This window comes from Propithecus coquereli, unplaced genomic scaffold (assembly GCF_000956105.1).
Source record: "Propithecus coquereli isolate 6110/MARCELLA unplaced genomic scaffold, Pcoq_1.0 Scaffold193, whole genome shotgun sequence".
NCBI classification, from domain to species: domain Eukaryota; kingdom Metazoa; phylum Chordata; class Mammalia; order Primates; family Indriidae; genus Propithecus; species Propithecus coquereli.
Window position 1 is genome coordinate 2010989 of NW_012144190.1, and position 14826 is coordinate 2025814.

The following is a 14826-nucleotide window of genomic DNA, read 5'->3' on the forward strand; positions in this document are numbered from 1 at the left end:
TCCTGCCTCAGCCTCCCGAGTAGCTGGGACTACAGGCATGTGCCACCATGCCCGGCTAATTTTTTCTATATATTTTTAGTTGTCCAGCTAATTTCCTTCTATTTTTTAGTAGAGACAGGGTCTTGCTCTTGCTCAGGCTGGTCTCGAACTCCTGAGCTCAAACGATCCACCCGCCTCGGCCTCCCAGATACGACAGAGTATATTACCGATTCCCCACAAAGGCCACGGGCAGCATAGATTAGCCGGCTGCTCCCCCAGCTGGGTAAACTGAGGTGCCCCACCTGGTCGAACTTGCGCTGCTTCTTCTCCAGAGTGCTCACGAGCTGCCGCTGTTGCTCCAGGTCCATGGTGGCGTCGTCTAGTTCCTGCTGCAGCCGGCGACGGCCCCGCTCCAGCCGATCCACCGTCTCTGTCTTCTCTGCCAGGCGTTGGGTCAGGGCCTCAGCCTCTCGGGCTGCCCGGCGCCGTGCCTCTTCCCCTGCCTCCAGGGCCCCTGCCTCCTCCTCCTGGCGCCGCCGCCACTCTGAGAGCTGGAGGGAGGAGAGAGAGGGTGGGTGGCAGTCGTGGCCATGAGTGACCAAGGTGTGAGCTGGTGATGCCCCATTTCCCAGATGAGGAGACTGAGGCCCAAGGGGGAAAGGATCACTCCACTGTTTCTTCTGCCTTAGGGTAGGGTTGAGGCTGTGAGTACTACGAGCCCTGGCTCTTCCAGGGGATTAAAATGACTCCCTCCAGGACCCAGACATGAATCAGACCTAGAGTCTTCCCTGGGGAACCCCCAGTCTGATGGGGGAGACTGAGTGTCACAGCAGGGTGATGAGGCTAAGGTAGAAGAAGTATAGGAGCCATGGGAATCCACACAGGGGCTCAGAATCTGTTTAGAACACGCAGGAGAGCCTTCCCAGAGGAGGAGCATTTGAGATGAGATGTGACGTATGCGTAGGAGTTTGCCAGTTGAAGGATATTTACAGCATGAATCATCACTCATTCATTCAACAGGCATTTCTCGGGCCCATCATGCATCAGGCTCTATGTTGGGCTGTGCTGGGGACCCAGATCTAACTGGATCTGATGGGGTTCTGGTTTGAAGGGCTCTCAGCCTGGTGGGGAGACTCATGGGCGGAGACAGTCCCAGCCCAAGGTGACCGCAGTTGGGACAGAGGAGAAAGAGAGGGTGGTTAGGAAGAGCTTCCAACAGCGGGGAGAATGAAAGGGCTTTTCCACGCGAAGTGGATTCTGAGCTGGGGCTGGGCCGTGTGAATGGACAGCAGGGATAGGGCAGAGGGGCAGGGGCAGGAGCCTGGGGCTGGGCACAGGCTGTGGGCAGGGAGGGAGGGCCAGGAGGTGAGAATGGCGCTATGACGAGGTGGACAGTGGGGCCGTCCCTGGGCTGGGGAGCCCAGGAGGGGACTGAACCTTCCAGAAGGCCTTGCTGGGGGCCGCTCACCTGGGCCTGGGCGGTCTGCAGCTCGCGGCCCGCCCGCTCCCTGGCGGCCGCCTCCTCCTCCAGCTGCTCCCGCAGCCCGGCCAGCTCAGCCTCCAGGGCTCGCACCCGGGACCCCAAGGCCAACTTCACCCTGGTCTCTTCCTGCAGCACCTCCTGTGGAGGAAGGGGACGACGATGTCACGTGTGGTTAGGAGGACGAGGGGGGAGGGCAGCGAACGGTGGGGCCGCAGGGCGGGCTGGGTCACCTGAGCGTCGTGCAGCTGGGCTTCCGTGCTGCTCAGCTCCTTGCCCAGCCGGATGGCTCTGGACTCGGCCTCGCTGAGCGCCCCGGACACGTTCTCCAGCTCAGCCTGCGGGGAAGGGGCAGTGGGAGGAAGCCTCCAGTCGTGGCTTTCAGCCAGCGACCCTGTCTGCTCCTCAGGTCCCCACCACACGCGGCTGGTGGGGACATCAGATGGCACAGCTACTGCAGAAAACAGTCTGGCAGTTCCCCAAACGCTTAAACATAGTTTCCATACGACTTAGCAATTCCGCTCCCAGGCGTGTATCCAAGAGCAACGAAAACACACGTCTATGCAGAAACTTGTGCGGGAATATTCACAGTCGCCAAGAAGCGGAAACAACCTAAGTGCCCATCAACAGACGAATGGACAAACCGAATGTTTTATACCCACACAATGGGAATTACTTGGCATGAAAAAGGAAAGCCACTGATAACGTGCTACGATATAATGGACCTTGAAAACATTACGTAAAGCAAAAGGTGGCAGTCACGAAGGCCATATATTGTGATTCCACGGACATAAGCTCTCCAGAATAGGAGATGTGTCGAGACGGAAAGTAGATCAGTGGTTGCCTGGGTGGGGTGGGGTGAGAATTGGGGGATGATGGCTAAAGAGTGTGGGATTTCTTTTTACGTAATGAAAATGGTCTAAAATTAGATTGTGGTGATGGTTGTACAACTCCACGAATACCCTAAAATCTATTGAATTGTATACGTTAAATGAGTGAATTATATGGCATGTGAGTTATATCTCAATAAAGCTGTTCCTCACCTTCCCTACCCTGCCCACCCATCCCATATCACCACCGCAGTGACCCTGGGTGAGGCTCCTGGCCTCATGGTCTCGGCTGCAGGACGTGGGCAGTTGATACTTCCTTCCTCCTAGACTGTTACCTGCGTCAGGGCAGGGATCTCATCTGCTTAATTGCCTGCTGTGTCCCCAGGGCCTGGCACACAGTAGGTGCTCAATAAATGTGTGTAGGATGAGAGTCTCCAGTACTTGTGCCTTACCCTGAGCCTCTTGCTCTCCCTATCCAAGGTTCACTTAGGGAACAAGGTTGAGTTCAAATTCTGGCTAGTAGGAAAATTCATCTGAAAACTTGGAAATGGGACAAGATGACCATGTGTCCTTTTGATATCATAGAATAAAACCATCCAGCAAGCCCACTTCAGGTTCACCTCACTCTCCAGGGGAACAAAACTCTCTTTCACTTATACTGTGAAGTTACATGAAGAAGGCTGATATGTTGCAAATGATTTCTGTCCAGTAGAGAAGATAACCTGAAGCTTACACTTTATTGCTCTATAGGACATTAACCAGTTTTGCCTCTAACTGCACCATTTCATTTCAGCCTTTTCTCTTTTGCCAATTACATACACACCAGTCTCTCATCTCTCTTGTTGAACATCTTTGCCATCCTGCTGGGTCCCTCATTAACATTTTATTTTATTTATTTTTTGAGACAGAGTCTCACTCTGTTGCCCAGGCTAGAGTGCTGTGGCATCAGACTAGCTCACAGCAACCTCAAACTCCTGGGCTTAAGCGATCCTCATGCCTCAGCCTCTCGAGTAGCTGGGACGACAGGCATGTCCCGGCTAATTTTTTCTATATGCTTTTAGTTGTCCAGCTAATTTCTTTCTATTTTTAGGAGAGATGGGGTCTCGCTCTTACTCAGGCTGGTCTTGAACTCCTGAGCTCAAATGATCCTCCTGCCTCGGCCTCCCGGAGTGCTAGGATTACAGGTGTGAGCCACCGCGCCCGGCCCCTCACTAACATTTTAAATAAATCTCTGACATATATTCACCATATCTTTGTATGAGAGCCATGATTCAAACTTTTGAAAATTATATTTTGACCTGGCCCTGGCACTTCCTGGCTGTATGACCCAAGATGAATGACTTTTACCTTTATGAGCCTCAGTTTCCTCATCTCTAGAATGGGGATGACAACAAGACCTACCCCCCAAGGGTGCTGTGAAGATTAAATGAAACAATGAACATAATGTGCCTTACTCAGTGACTGACATATACCTGATGCTCAATAAATAGGACCATTTTACAATTTTTGAGAACTCACTGTGCGCCCAGAACTATTCTAAGTGCTTTACTAAGTATTGGCTCATTGAACTCACACACTGACCCTATGAGGGTAGATATCACTATTATTCCCAGATTATATAAAGGGAAACTGAGGCACAGAAAGGTTGGCAATTTGTCTAAGATCACACAGCTACAAGTGGTAGAACTGAGATCTGAGCCCAGGCGTGATGGCTCTGTCCAATGTGGTAGCCACTACCTCTGTGTCGCTATTTAAATTTAAAGTTAAAATAATTAAAATGAAATAAAAGTAAAAATTCAGTTCCTTAGTTACACTCACCACATTTCGAGTGCTCAGTGCCACACATGGGTAGTGGACAGCACAAATGTGGACTATTCACATCTCTACAGGATAGCTCTGCCTAGAACTCATGCTATCAACCACTAAGCTCTACTTTTGATATCGCTTTTATTTTTGTAATATGTAAAGTGCTTGGTACAGTGTACCAGGTAGCAGGATTCTACCTGAAGAAGACTCTAGCTGTCCTCCCACATCCATTCTTCCCTGCTTCCATTGTGACAAATTACTATGACCATGGCTACAAGCTGGAAACTACATTTCCCAGCCTCCCTTGCAGCTAGCAGCAGTCATGTGATTAAGTTATGGCCAATGGGATGAAAGCAAAGCAACATATGCAAATTATGTGACTTCCTCTCTTTCCCCTTTCTGAGCTGGGGCACAGATGTTTCCACAACCCAGATTTGGCTCCGAAAATGAGGTCAACACCCTTGGGGATGGTGGAGCAACAAGCAGAAGGAACCTGGGTCTTGAGTGACCTTATAGAGCAGAGTGTTCTGCCGGCCTGAACTGTTTACCCTGAGCCTACTTCGTGAGAAGGAATGACATGTCTTATTGAAGTGGATGAATTTTGGGGTCTCTGTTATAGCAGCTTAACCTTTACCCTAATTAATACTCTAATCTGGAAATGAAAAGCAGTAATGGTGGTTTCTCTGAGAAGAATTGGGGAATTAAAAGTCATTCTTCCCTTTGTTCTTTTTGTTTGTTTGTATTCTCAATAATGAACAGGTATAGATCATTTAGTTAAAAATAGAATAAAATTAAGTTTTAAAAACCACTTTTCTTTGAGTAACCTCAGAATGATTTATCCTCTTATAGTTCCACATCGTCACACTGGGCTCTTCTAATCAAACCACAAATTACTCAAAGGCAGAAAAGAAGAGGGTGGAAAGTGGCAGGGTTAAGAGCATGCCTGGGTTCAAGTTTCAGCTCTGATCTCAGTCGATCAGCTGTACTGCTCCGGGCCTCAGTTTCCTGTTGTGTAAAATGGGAACAATATTGGCTCTTTCCTACGAAGAATGTTTGGCATAAATTCCCTGCTCACTAAATGTCAGCCACTTATACATGATTATGTTGGAAGAGCTGGACAGGACAACCGGGTTCATAGAAACCAAACGGAAGTCCAGAGAGGGCAGGCGTTTCACCCAAGGTCACACAGCAGAGACCCTGCCCTCGCTGCCCCACTCACCTGGGCTCGCTGCAGCTTCTCAGCAGCCTCCACTCGTGCCCTCTCCCCGTCGCCAGCCCGGCCCTGCACCTCCTGCAGCTGTGACTCCAGGCGGCGCCTCCGCTGCTCACCCTCCTGACGGGCAGTCTGCAGGTTGCTCAGTTCCACCCGCAGCTCGGACACCTCGGCCTCCAGGGCCAACCGGGTCTTCTCCCATGCGCCTTTGCCCTGGGGGGGGAAAGACATGAGCGAAGGTTTATGAGGCCACCCCTCCACCAGGCCAGACACACTCCTGCCTCAGGGCCTTTGCACTGGCTGTTCCCTCTGCCTGGAATATGCCTCCCCATGAAGCCCAGATGGCTCACACTCCCCACACCTCCCTCAGTTTTTACTCTGATGTCACCTTCTCAGAGAATCCCTCAGGGGCCTCTTTACTTAAAATCACAACCTTCCCAAGTACCCTGATGCCCCTTTTCGGGTTGATTGGGGTCCCACAGCACTTACCGCCCCGATAGACATTACGAATGCATTTATAGTGTTTACTCTCTGCCTCTCCCGCTACAACAAGACCCCCCAGGGAAGGCAGTAATGGTTGTTTTGTTCACAGTAGGGTCCCCAGTACCATTCTTGGAACATAGTATACACTCAATTAATGCCTGCTGAATGAAAGATGGATGGAGGACGTGGATGCGTGAGGAAAGAACCCCAGGGAGATGGGCTGGCCTAGAGCCAGCCAGGGCTACCTCCTCCAACCCAGTGTCCTGCCCTGCCCTGCCCACGGCCCCTCCACCCTGTCCCCCTGCCCCGACCCACCCTCCGGGCCTGCTCCAGCTGTTCTGCCAGCTCCCCCAGGGCCTGGCCGTGCCGCTGCCTCAGCTCCTGCACCGCCACCTCGTGGACACGCGTCTCCTCCTCCAGAGCTTTCTTCAACTCCGTCACCTCCTGCTCCCTCTTGGACCTTTTATTGGGAGAAAGAGAGGGAAACAGAATTTCCTGATAGAGGAAGGTGGGCGTTTTGGGGGAGCTGCTTTGCTTCCTTTTCCTGTTTCCTCCAAAAATGAGGACCTCACTCTCCAGTCCCCAAGGGACCTGAGCAGTGACACTGTGGAAGGCTGAGGCTGTAAGGGCGAACTCCTACGTACCTTTGAAAACCCTATTCAAAAGGCCCCTCCTCAGGGAAGTCTTCCTGGACCTCCTCCTCCCATAGACTTGGTTAGGGGCCTTCTCTTGTCACCCACAGTGCCTGTGTCGCCCCATCAGAGCACCCCTTGCTTGGGATTGGGCCCGTCCTTGCCGGAATCTTCCTTCTCCAAGACTGGGTGCTCCCAAGGGTAATAGCTGGGTCTGACCCACCCCTGTCTCCGGCTTGTTTATTGGATCCATAACAGCCGTTAAAGGACTAAACCTCTGCGTAGATGGAGACCTCGCACCCAAGCCCCTCTTCCCGCCCCGCACGTGCCCGGCCGTGCCAGCCCCAGGCGCCGGCCTCACCGGAGCTCCTGTTGCGCGTTGGTGGAGTCCAGCGTGTCCTCCAGCTCGCCCCGCAGCGCCTCCAGCTCCTCGCCCAGGTCCCGGCGCTGCTTCTCTGCCTTGGCCCTGGCCGCGCGCTCGGCGTCCAGGTCCTCCTGGGCCTCAGCCAGGGCTGCCTGCGCCTCCCGCAGGGATTTGAGCATCTGGGCCCGGGCCCCACCCTCATCTTCTGCCCTGGGGGGGACAAGGACCATGGAGTTGGTACAGGGGCAGACGAGGGTGAGGCGATTTCTGGGGGCTGAGAGGCCAGATGTGAGCTTGGGGGTGGCCAGTCCCAGGTTCGAATCCCGGCTCTGTCATTGGGCATGTGACTCTGGTACTTACAGCCTCAGTTTTCTTAGCTGTAAAATGGGAGTAACATCAACAGTAATCATAGGCGACACTTACTGAGCTCCTGCCACACGCAAGCCCTTCGCTTGCGTTGTCTCATTTACGGCTCCCTCCAAACGAAGCTGCCGAGGCCCGGAGCGGGGAAGGTACTTGCCCGGGTCGCAAGGTCAGTGAGTTGCAGGGCTGGCCAGATCCCTCCTCACAACCCGACGGGACATGGGTCTTGCCCCTCCGTGCAGTGTCATTGCAAAGAGGAGCTGAATCGGGGGACGGCACTGACTGGGGGTTCATCGCTCAGGGAGCCGCGCAGGCCCGGCCCGGTGTCCCGGTCTGCGCGAGACATGACAACAAAAGCCGCACCCCACAGCGGTCACCGAGAGGACAGCAATAAAAATGATAACCAGAGCGTAAAAGGCCGCACGCTCTCCGATTCCACTTTTACGATATATGCACAATCAGCAAATCCTGTTTGGACAGAAAGCAGATTAGTGGCTGCCTGGGCTGGGGGTGGGGGTTAGGGAGTGACTGCTTCCTGGGTACGGGGTTTCCTTTTGGGTGAAAATGTTCTGGAACTAGACAGAGGTGATGGCTGCACAACACTGTGAATGGGCTAAATCCACTGAATTGCGCACTTTAAAATGGTTAATTTTGTGTGAATTTCGCCTCAATACAAAAGGAAAAAAATGAAAAAAATTAACAATAGTAATAAAGAAAATTAGTAACAAAAACACCCAGTGTTTATTGAGGGCTTAGGGTGTGTCAGAGCATTTGATGAACACTTTCTGATTTCATCCCCACACCAACCCTGGGAACAGTGTCTATAATTATGCCCATTTTACAGATGAAGAAACTGAGGCTGGAGAGGTGATGTCACTCGGGTGAGATCATATGGCCAGAAAGGAGAGGAGCCAGGATTTGAACCCAGAAGTGAGACTCAAGGATGTATGTTGTGAACCACGCACACACGCACGCACATGCACACGCACATGCACACGCACACCACGCAGCCTTGGTTCTAGACGCATGCTTTTTCACGTTTTGGCATCTCTGAACTGGAGCTGTGTCTGTGTAATCAAGGATGTCTCAGACTGCATGAAGCGCCGTGCATAAAAGGCATCTGAAATCCTGAGCGCCACATCTGGCATACAGCAAGGGCTCAATTATTGTGAAGGAGTGCAGATATAATTATTGTGATTCCTAACACAGCCAGGCCACTCGTCCGATCACAGCTGGTTCTGGGCTGTTCGGTGTGGGGAGGCCGAGCAGGAGGAGAAGAAATAGCGTTTTCTTGCTCCTGTTGTGCACAGAGCGTTATACAAGTTACTGGACACACAGGGCCTTGTTTCGCTTTCCCTGCCCCTGGCGGGCCTGGAACTCTTGCCGGCTCCACTAGACAGTAGGAGACACTGAGGCTCAGCGGGGAGGTGGCTCATCCGCAGTCATCGGGTGAGCCACTCGGGCAGGGTCAGCCCCGCTGCTGCCAGGCGGTGCGCCCCCTGCTGCTCACCCTCCCCAGCCGCCCGCCCCGCACCTGGCCAGGGCCGCCTGCAGCTCCTCCTCCTTGCGGCCCAGCTGCCCTCGCAGCTCCTCCGCCCTCTGCTGTTGCTCCACCATCTGCTCCTGCAGCTCCGAGCTCTCCCCATCCAGGCGCCGCTTCAGCTTCTCCAGCTCCTGGCGACTCTTCTCCTCCTTCCGCAGGCGGTCTGGGGGCGGCAATGGGGGCCGCGTGCTGGGGCTCCAGACCCACACTCCCAGCCGCTCCACAGAGACCACGGGCCCGGCCTCGCAGAAGGCTCAGCTCAGCCTCTCCCCCGCCCCACTTTTTTTTTTTGAGACAGTCCTGCTCTGCCGCCTGGGTAGAGTACAGTGGCATCATCATAGCTCACTGCAGCCTCCAACTCCTGGGCTCAAGAGATCCTCCTGCCTCAGCCTCCCGAGTGGCCACAACTACAGGTGCACGCCACTATGCCTGGCTAATTTTTCTATTTTTGGTAGAGATGGGGTCTCAGTCTTGCTCAGGCTGGTCTTGAACTCCTAACCTCAAGCAGTCCTCCTGCCTTGGCCTCCCAGAGTGCTAGGATTACAGGTATGAGCCACCGCGCGCAGCCCTCCTTTCTATTCCTGATTCTAAGTCAACAGCAAGGGATGGAAAGATAAAAGTGTGTCTGAAACGGTCAGTGGGACGGTCCGATGGAGAGACAGTGAGAGCGACCCATGGCGCCAAGCGGGGAGGGAGACTTGGAATTAGAGATCGCAAAGAACTTAGGCGCTAGGAGGACGCTCAGTCTGCCCTGAGCCTCCTTTCCTAACCCATTTAGCGGACGCGGCCACTGAGGCCCCACAGCACACGGAGCTGGTCCGAGGTCCCCCGCCAGGGCAGGCACGGTCCCCGCAGCCCCCAGCGGGTGAGTGGTGCTCACCCTCCATGTCTGCGATCGTGGCCTCGTACTTGAGTCGTAGCTTATTGAGGCTCTTGACCTTCTCTTCCTCCTCGGCCGCCTGGGATGAGAACTCGGCCAGACGCTCCTCTAGCAGCCTCCGCTCCTGAGGGAGGGCGGCAGGTGGGCGCGGTCAGGGGCCGCCGCTGCCTGACCTGCAGGTCCCGGTGTCACTCTCGCCTGGGTCCCTCCTCATCCCCACCCTTCTCTGATGCTCCTCTCACCCCTTCCCTCTTCCTCCCACTGGCTGGGGTCGATAGACTCATCCCACCCGCACCGGTTCCCACCCGTAACTGCAGCGTGGTGACTCCCGCCATTGGAGCTACACCCCTTCGTAACCCGCCAGCCCCTGGCGGACGGGGAGGTCAACTTCAGTCCATGATTTGCTATTACAAACAACACCACGATGAACGTCCTTGCACACCTGTTGCGTTAGCGTGTGAATTTCGGGCCCCTGCTGCTACTCGAATTACAGTGCATGGACAAGCAGCGTTAGCATCAAATAGGAGCTTTCTGGAAATGCAGACGCTTGGTGTCCGCCCCAGACTGGCTGAATCTGAATCTGCATTTTCACAAACTCCCCATGTGAGTCATGGGCACACTAGGGTTTGAGAAACGCTGGCCTCGAATGGTACTCTTCAGATTGTGCGTGGTTTTGGAATCAATGAAATGGGTTCTCATTATGCTTAAAAAGAATGAAATGGGATGGATCGGAACAGAATAGAAAATGTCCAACAAGCATGGCAGCCCGGCTCACTGTTCATAACTCCTCACTCTCTCTTCGTAATATTATCATACATTTATGCTCTTTGCCATGTTGCTTTGTAGAGTCTCCCACGAAAATCAGTGGAACGTGAGTCCCCGTCCCATTAACGTTGGCTGTGGCCCCGTGACTTGTTGTGGCCAGTGGAATGCTGGTGAATGTGGTGCAAGCAGAGGGTTTGAAAGTGCTCGTGAGGTCGGGCCTGGCCTTTGCACTTCTAACTCACACCACGAAAAGCGCAGGTCCTAACTTGCTGCTGATCCCACAGTGCGCCCCAGCCTGGGCTAACCTAGCCCACCCGGAGACACACGGGGAAAATGTTGCTGCCGTAAGCTGCTGGGATTTGGGGGATGTTTGTTACGCAGCATTACTGCTCCAAAGACCTAACACGTGCAGTGAGGGAAAGAGTGTTTCATGAAACTCCTGACCCAGTTGTACATGTGCGTGTGTTTGTACCTACACTGAGTCTCAGTGTACAATATATTTATTCCTGTGCATCAGGGTCAAGAAAGACCGCGATCTACAGTGGCAATATCTGACAGAACTTTCTGGAATGATGAAAATGTTCTATATCTGCACTGCCCAAGACAGTAGCCACTAGCCACATGTGGCTACTGAGCACTTGATATATGGCTAGTGAGACCGAGGACTTAAATTTTCAATTTTATTTTATGTTAATTATCATTTGTTTGTTTGTTTATTTATTTATTTATTGAGACAGAGTCTTGCTCTGTTGCTGGGGCTAGAGTGCCGTGGCATCAGCCTAGCTCACAGCAACCTCAAACTCCTGGGCTCAAGCGATCCTCCTGCCTCAGCCTCCCGAGTAGCTGGGACTACAGGCACACATCAGGAGGCCTGGCTAATTTTTCATTTTTAGTAGAGACGGGGTCTCGCTCTTGCTCAGGCTGGTCTCAAACTCCTGAGCTCAAGGGATTCTTCTGCCTCCGCCTCCCAGAGCGCTAGGATCACAGGTGTGAGCCACCGCACCCGGCGTAATGATCATATATTTAAACAGGCACGGGTAGCCAGCGGCTATTATATTGCACAGTGTCACTCTCGGACACACACCTACAAGTGGAATTCTTGGGTCACTTGGAACACCCATCCTCAACTCTATCAGAGATCGCCAGATCACTCTCCAAGGCAGCTGACACGACTTATACTCCAGCAGCAGGACAGAAGGACACCACGGCTCTGTGTCCTCACCGACTCACGGTGCCCTCCAACTCACATATATGTGCTAATGTGCTGAGTACGAAATGCGACTGTAATTCTCATGTCCCTGATAACTAGTGATCCAGTGCCTATCTATCTTTTCACGCTTTTGTTTGCCACTCGCTCTGGGGAGGACCGCCTGTTCATAGTCTTCGCCCATTTCTCTATTGGCTGTTCAGCTCTCGCCTGTTGACTTCTACAACACGGACGCCAACTCGTTAGCCATTCGGCTGCTGTTGCCATGTGGGCCCACTGCAGCCCTTCCCCCTCCCGCGGCTGCCCTTGGCCCCGACCTTGCTCAGCTTGGCGTTCTGGTCCTCCAGCAGCAGCAGGTCCTCCTCAAACTTCTTCAGCTTGGCCTCCGTCGTCACCTTCTCCAGCTGCAGCTTCTGCCGCGCCCCCTCCTCAGCCTCCAGGTGGGTCTCCAGCTCCTGGAGGGGGCAGAGGGAGGAGTGAGGACCCCGAGGCCAGGGGCTGGGGGCTGATGGGGCAGGCTGGAGGTAGGGATGGTCCACAGACCCCCGAGGCTTGTGCTCAGACAGGTCCACACCCTGGGCGAGGCTGCAGAGGATCAAACCCTCACTGGTCTTCCCATTTCATTTGTTAGCTTGACAAGCACTTATTGAGTGCCTAATGTATACCAGGCACTGTTTTAGGCACTGAGGATACATAAAAATCCTTATCCTTGTGGAAATTACATTCTTGTGTGTGGGCTGAGGGAGTATATGTCATAAAGAAACATCGTGAACAGATCATATACATGTGGACAGTCCACTACGGAGTCACGGGCACGCTGGAAATTAAGATCCCATAATTCACGCTGCCTTGCTTTGACATTTGGGACAAGTGGGAGGGCCTCGAATGGCCTAACTGCAAATCCTCCTACCCACTTTTCTCCCACAGATAAAGTCCCCTAGCCAATTAACCCTTCCTACCAAGGGGACCAGGCACAGTGTCAACTTATCCCCAAGAAACACGTTTCGTTTCCCTGACAGCCCACAGAATTATCGAAACCAGCCAATCACATCTTCCCATGGTGGTCACATCCTGGTCTCCACCTGTCGTTACTACAAAGCCCGTTTCCCACGGCCCACGTGTGCACTGTCTGTGGCCTCCGTGGCCTCCGTGGCATGGTGTCTGCCTGCCGTAGGCTGCAAGTATTTGTGGTATTCAATAAGCTACTGTCAACCTCATCTGTCCGGTGTCAGGTGTCGTGTGTTCAGCCCCCATAACCCTAAGGCAAATCCCTCCCTCACGAATGGGGTGAAGTAGAAGCAATTAAAATACGACGGAGCTCTGGAAAATATGACGGAGGAACTGGATTTTCTCTTGTATTTAATTTGATTTATTTTCAATAAATAACTGAATTTTCAATAAATAACTCAATCACTGGAAGGCTTTTAAGTATGTTTGGAACAACTTGGGTGTGTGAGTCTAACTTTTTAAACTGTAGAAGTTAGGAAACAGAAATACAGATCAAGTATTTCCAATGAAAATTTAGCATCTGAATTGAGATGTGCTATAGTGTAAAACACACACTGGATTTTGAAGGGGAACCATGAGAGGGCAGCCTGCCTGTGAATGAGGCCAGGGCATGGAGAGAGGCAGAGTACTGGAGATATCACTTGAACGCCTGGATCCAGCCATACCTGAAGCTCACACATTTTAGAGTCTCCCATTATTTGAACCAAAAAACATATTGTTTTTGCTTAAGTCATTTAGAACAGTTTTCTGAAACTTCATGATCCAAAAAGACATGGTTTGTGGAAGCAAAGGTAGGTAAGGTAGACAGAAGGGCCCTGGGGGTGGCCTGGTGAGCATGTGGGGGGCCAGACCTGTATGTGCTGCTGCAGCCTCTTCTTCTCGGTTTGCAGCTGTCGGCTGCACTCCTCCTCCTCGCCCATGCGAGTCTCCAGCTCGGACACCACCAGCTCCAGCTCCTGCTTGCGGGCTGCGAGCCGCTCCCGCGTCTCCTCCGCCTCCGCACACAGTTCTGCCTCCGCCCGCAATTGCTCTGCCAGGCGGGTGCGCTCCTCTTCCAGCTGGGGCCGGGGTGGGAGGTCAGTGGTCACAAGGCAGGGCTCCCAGGGTGGCCCGCAATGGAGCACCGCGTCCTTCCTGCTCCTGCACTTGCTTTGCCCCACCCCCCACCCCAGGCCTCTCGGGCAGCAGTGAGGGGTGGGACACGCAGTCCCCCAACCTGCCCCTCTGCAGGTCCCCATCTCAGGATGACCCCGCATCTCCCTAGTCGCGGAGTCAGACTCCTGGGTGCTTTCCTCTCCCTCACCTCCCAGAGCCCATCAGTCCCCAGCCCTGTCCCTCTCTGGCCCCCCCCCCACTGTCCCCAGCAGGGTCAGGCCTGGTCCTCTCCGACCTGGACTCTCTCCAGCCTCCTCCCCTGCCCACCCAGCCTCCAGCCTCTCCTCTCCTAATCCAGCTTCCAAATAACCCCGGGGGTCTTTCTACCATCTTACATTTCATTTAATACTCCTGTGCCTAGAAATTCAACCAGAGGAAATAATTCAGGAAAAGCCAACAGAAAAATGTTCAAGAAGGAGGTTTGCTACACCATTGTTTTATGATAGCAAAAATACTGGAAACAGCTAAAAGTCCACCGCCCAAGTAATACAGCCCTGCCACAGCCCGGCCCCCGTCCTGCCCCCAAATCCCACAGCCCAGCCCCTGAGCATCCTGGCTCTGCACGTTCCCCCGCCCGGCCCATACCCTGGCTGCACCCCCAGGGCCCTGACCCATATCAAACAGTCCCAACCCCTGCCCGGCCCCAGTACACCTTGGCTCCGCCCCCACCCTACAACAGGCTAGCTCGGCCAGAAGCCCCGCCCCTCACACCCTGGCTCCACCCAAGGCCCCGCCCCTACACACCCTGGCACCACTCGACACCCACATGGCCCCGCCCCTACACGCCCTGGCTCCACCCCTCACCTGCGCCACGCGGCCCTGGAGCTCGCCCACTTCGCGGGCGCTCTGCTGCTGCAACTCCTGCACTTTCTGTAGCTCCTGGGCCCGCGCCTGCAGCACCTCGTCCTGCCGCGTCACCTGCAGCAGTGGCTTCACCTAGAGGAAGGTGACGGGTGGTGGAATCGCAAGCTCCCAAGTTGGGGGACAGCCTGGCCCAGAGGCTAAGACCTCACACTCCCAGTGGGGCCCCAGTTCTTGGGTTCAAATCCCAACTCCACCTACTAGTCGTGTGGCTTCGTCTTGACAACAGTCTCTGCTTCCCAGGCTTTCGAATTAAA

General features: G+C 53.8%; 1 protein-coding gene across 1 annotated transcript in view; it reads right to left on the reverse strand.

The window, feature by feature from the left end:
- Positions 1 to 14826, reverse strand: part of MYH14 (myosin, heavy chain 14, non-muscle) — an 89143-nt gene that overhangs the window by 23506 nt on the left and 50811 nt on the right. The window contains 11 exon segments of the mRNA XM_012643149.1: positions 282 to 530; positions 1448 to 1600; positions 1693 to 1797; positions 5315 to 5521; positions 6107 to 6251; positions 6785 to 6997; positions 8685 to 8856; positions 9574 to 9697; positions 11863 to 12000; positions 13405 to 13611; positions 14513 to 14644. Coding sequence (XP_012498603.1) covers positions 282 to 530; positions 1448 to 1600; positions 1693 to 1797; positions 5315 to 5521; positions 6107 to 6251; positions 6785 to 6997; positions 8685 to 8856; positions 9574 to 9697; positions 11863 to 12000; positions 13405 to 13611; positions 14513 to 14644 — 1845 coding nt within the window.